The 4078-nt window shown below is 48.0% G+C and overlaps 1 protein-coding gene across 1 annotated transcript; it reads right to left on the bottom strand.

The window, feature by feature from the left end:
* Positions 1-537: 537 nt before the first annotated feature.
* LOC140546318 (serine/threonine-protein kinase pim-1-like) lies at positions 538-3276 on the bottom strand. The gene is made up of 8 exons (XM_072669504.1): positions 3198-3276; positions 2190-2354; positions 1954-2048; positions 1811-1861; positions 1327-1702; positions 1016-1192; positions 775-887; positions 538-585 (listed from the first exon to the last, which is right to left on the bottom strand). Exons 1-8 carry the CDS (start codon positions 3274-3276, stop codon positions 538-540), a joined length of 1104 nt encoding a protein of 367 aa, XP_072525605.1.
* Between the last annotated feature and the right edge of the window lie 802 nt (positions 3277-4078).

Genomic DNA, 4078 nt, shown 5'->3' with positions numbered 1-4078 from the left:
GAACTTTCCCACCTTCCAGAATCCGCCGTTCACTCTCATCTTTTATCAGACGGAGTCGTCGTCATTAAGACGAGGGTAAACAGTTCCCAGCCTTACATGGGAATTTCCTTAAGCAAGCCAAAGCACGTCAAGTGTACCCATTCCCAGCTACACACACTGCTGGGGCTTCCTGTAAAGACTTTAGGGACTCTACACTATATTGACAAAAGTATTGGGACGCCTGTTCATTCACTGCTTCTTCCAAAATTAACGGCATTTAAAAGAGTTGATCCTGCTTTTGTTGGGGTAACTCTCTCTACTGCCAGGGAAGAAGGCTTTCTACTAAAATTTGGAGGAGCACTGCTGTAAGAATTTGATTGCATTCAGTGACGAGAGCGTTAGTCAGCTCAGGATTATCACCAACTCACCTCATCCCCAACTCATCCCAGACTTATTGGATGGAGCACCATCATTCCATAAAACACAGCTCCACAGCTCCACAGCTCAACGCTGGAGCTCCTTATACCCATTTTTACCTGTTGATGAAACGGGCCAACTTCAGACGGTTTGTCTCCTCTGCTCTGAAGGCTGCTCTGTTCTCAGGACCTGAAACACAACCCAGGAGATACGCATTGGAGACGGAAGCACGTCTAAGGATCAGAAATGCTGAGAATTCAGATCTTCCTCTTCATTTCTAGTAGTTTTTCTTTCCTTCGCCTCCTCGATCACAACTCTAGATATTTTAGCTTCTACTGTTTCTTCTCTAAGCAGTCGTTCTCATTTTCCATGGCTAACCTGATCCTCGGTAGGAACGCTGCACTGGAACCAGTCGTGCTTCAGGATCTGCTTCACTTTGGGCCTCTGGGATGGGTTGCGCTGCAGACACCTCCTAATCAGATTGCAGCATTCTGTGCAGAGGGACGGGATTGGATTGGATGTGAGAGAGATACTTAAGTACATTTCAGAAAGACGACCGTGCAGAACACGTCGTCCTGAACTTCTAAGAGTCTCTCGAGGAGGCTCTCAGATATCTCACCATTGGATAGGTGGTCCTTGAAGCTCAGAAGCCCCTCCACGATTTCCTGCTCGTCTGTAAAGGGAAGGTGTCCACTAACCAGCCTGAACAGTAGGACTCCTAGAGACCAGACTGTCGCAGGACTGGCGTGGTACCTCCCCTTTAGAAAGAACTCTGGGGGGCAGTACTGAAAGGTGCCTGAGAACATAAAAGAAGAAGAGCGTCCAGCTCGTTAACTTTCCAGTGAAGTGGCCATGAGAGGGACACATGGGTCCTCTCAGACTCATGTTTCTAAGGTAACGTGTAAATTTCGTCCCTAGACTCCAGTTTACCTGCAAATTCACGGTATCCGCCTTTCTTGACCCAGTCCCCACAGCCGAAGTCGATCAGCTTGATCTCTGAGGTGTCTGTGTTGATCAGGAAGTTCTCCAGTTTGATGTCTCTGTGCAGGACACCTCGCTTGTGGCACGTTCTTGCTGCCTCCACCGTCTGGAGCATGATGTCCCTGGCTATCTCTTCACTGACCGAACCTCCCCACTGGTCGATCAAGGACTGCAAGTCCTGGCAAGGATCTGGGCGCTCCAGGACCAGGATGTAGCGCTCAGGCTCGTCGAACCACTCGATGAGCTTCACCACATTGCTGGTGGGTGGCTGGCTCATCCTGTTCATTAGAGCCACCTCCATGGGCACGGTCCTGAGCTGAACAGGCTGGAAGAACAGAAACGCAGGGCAAGGTTGGTGGAAAGGTGAGTGCAGTGAAGTCTGGGAGCGTGATGTGTGATCGGACAGTAAAACCTGGCTTCCAGGTGCACTTACGCATTGGACGTATTCATCGTCGTCCCGCTTGGTGACGAATTTAACGGCCACCTGCAGACAGAGAGGAGATGAGGTGTGAATGTTATGAGGACTGAAAAGGGAACAGATGAGATAATGAAGTTCTGGAGGGGTGATTTGAGAACCTGTAGGCCGTCGGAAACCCGGGTTCCCTCGAAGACGGCGCCGAAGCCTCCTTCTCCCAGTTTCTCTCCAGTGACGTAGAGAGAGGCAAAAGTGTCTGTGGAAAACAAACAGTGTTGAAGCTGAACATCAGCTCTCTCCCCATCATCTCTCAGGAGTCTATCTATTAGCAGCACAGGCTATTGCACTAAATACTGGACCACTTCCTTGTGTGCAGTGGTCTGGCCAATGAGCTAACCTGGCTTGATGTCGCTCCGCTGTCTTCTGGTCATTATCTTGGGCTGGCTAACTTCTCCCTTCCTTCTCTTCCTTACCGGGCTTTTACTTCTGGCAACCTCGGTTGTTCTCTGTGAGAACCTCTGGCTGCCCTCCTCCTTTCTTTTCCTCTTTCGCCGCCCAACATCTAAATACAGGACATAAGGGTTGGAGTCTGTACAGACTGACGTCTAGAATGGAGTAGGTAGTGCCTACAATTCTCTTAGCTCTTAATGAAGCTCCTAACAGAGCTTATTCCAGTTCACATCACAGAGAGTAAACATGGATCCCGAGACCTAAATCTAAAATCTAATCAAAGCAACAAAGTGTGGATCTGTAAGATCAGATTCCAGCAGAACTGTATGAATGACCTGTAGCTGTAGACTCCTGCTCCATCATCTACTGCTGGATGAAGAACCTGCAATTCCCTACAGCTAAGACAATAACTAACACTGTGGCTAAGCCAGTTGCTAATACTGTCGCTAAGCCAACAGCTAAGAATGTGACTAAGCCAATAGCTAAGACTGTCTCTAACGCTATTGCTAAGCTAGTCACTAATACTATCAGCTAATCCAGTGGCTAAGTCTAATGCTAAGCCAACAGCTAAAACTGTCACTAAGCCAGTGGCTAGGACAATCCCTAAGACTGTCTCTAAGACAATCACTAAGTTAGTCTCTAAGACTATGATTAAGGTAGTAGCTAAGACTGTGACTAAGCCAAAAACTACGCCAGTCGCTAAGTCGCTAAGCCAATCAGTGAGATTGTCGCTAGGACAATCACCAGTGTAGTCTCTAAGACTATGACTAAGCTAATAGCTAAGGCTGTGACTAAGCCAATAACTAATAACTAATAACTAATAACTGTCACTAAGACAATCACTAAGACTGTCGCTAAGACTACCAGTAAGACGTTCACTAAGACTGTCGCTAAGTGAACCGCTACGACTGCTGCTAAGTCAATCGCTAAGACAAACGTCAGGACCAAGTCGAACAGCTTGTCTCTTCCTCAGTGTCCTGAGAAGAAGTGAAGGAGTTCCGAGCTCGGAAGGCTGTGACAGGGAGCTCCACCATTGTGATGTCATCAATAGAAAGAGCTGCTCGGTTGCCATGGCGAGTTCCGTCCAGTGTCCGCGTGTCCTCTGTTCACCTGCAGTTAAAACAGGAAGATGCTTTTATGAGATGATTTGTCAAGTCAAGTCAAGTCAAGTCAAATTTATTTGTATAGCGCTTTTTACAACTGTTGTCGTCACAAAGCAGCTTTACATAATTATTACTTAATAAAGAACAGAGACAGAGAAGAAAGAAGAAATAACATGAAGCGTCAAAGACCCCCGTGAGCAAGCCAACGGCGACAGTGGCAAGGAAAAACTCCCTCAGAGCTGGAGGAAGAAACCTTGGGAGGAACCAAGACTCACAAGGGGGACCCATCCTCCTCTGGCCAGACTGTTTTAAACATTAATGATAAAAATTACCAAACCAGGTACAACAGAAAGTTAATAGTTGTGATATTAATAGTGTCAGACAGGCACGAGTCCATCTAGGTTTCAGCACGGCCACCAAACAGGCAGCAGCGGCTGGCGGGTGAGCCATGGGTGGTGGCGGGTTGGGGGGGACCCGCTGGCTGGACTGGTAGGTGGCAGCTGGTTAGATGCAGGTAGAGGGGACCTCAGCGGGCAATCTTCCTGCAGATCGGGCTGGGTGGCCATTTACTCGGGGAAGGTAAAGAGAGAGAAGTTAGTTCTAAGAGGAATTTTATGGAGTGCAGAGAATGTTGATCATCAGCATCTGGGTATGTCTGATGACTCCGGCAGGTCTGATTATCACAGCATAATTAAAAGGAGAGAGCCAGAAGGTAACACGGACACGGGCGTAC

The sequence above is a fragment of the Salminus brasiliensis genome, chromosome 24, assembly GCF_030463535.1.
Source record: "Salminus brasiliensis chromosome 24, fSalBra1.hap2, whole genome shotgun sequence".
In the NCBI taxonomy this organism is placed as follows: Eukaryota; Metazoa; Chordata; class Actinopteri; order Characiformes; family Bryconidae; genus Salminus; species Salminus brasiliensis.
This window is presented reverse-complemented; position numbering and strand designations above follow the sequence as displayed.

Coding starts and splice junctions, on each gene's coding strand:
- LOC140546318 (XM_072669504.1), bottom strand. CDS start 3,276: ATGGTGGAGCTCCCTGTCACAGCCTTCCGAGCTCGGAACTCCTTCACT. Junction 2,355..3,197: donor CACTGAGGAAGAGACAAGCT/GTTCGACTTGGT, acceptor TCCTGTATTTAG/ATGTTGGGCGGCGAAAGAGG. Junction 888..1,015: donor CAAGGACCACCTATCCAATG/GTGAGATATCTG, acceptor CCCTCTGCACAG/AATGCTGCAATCTGATTAGG.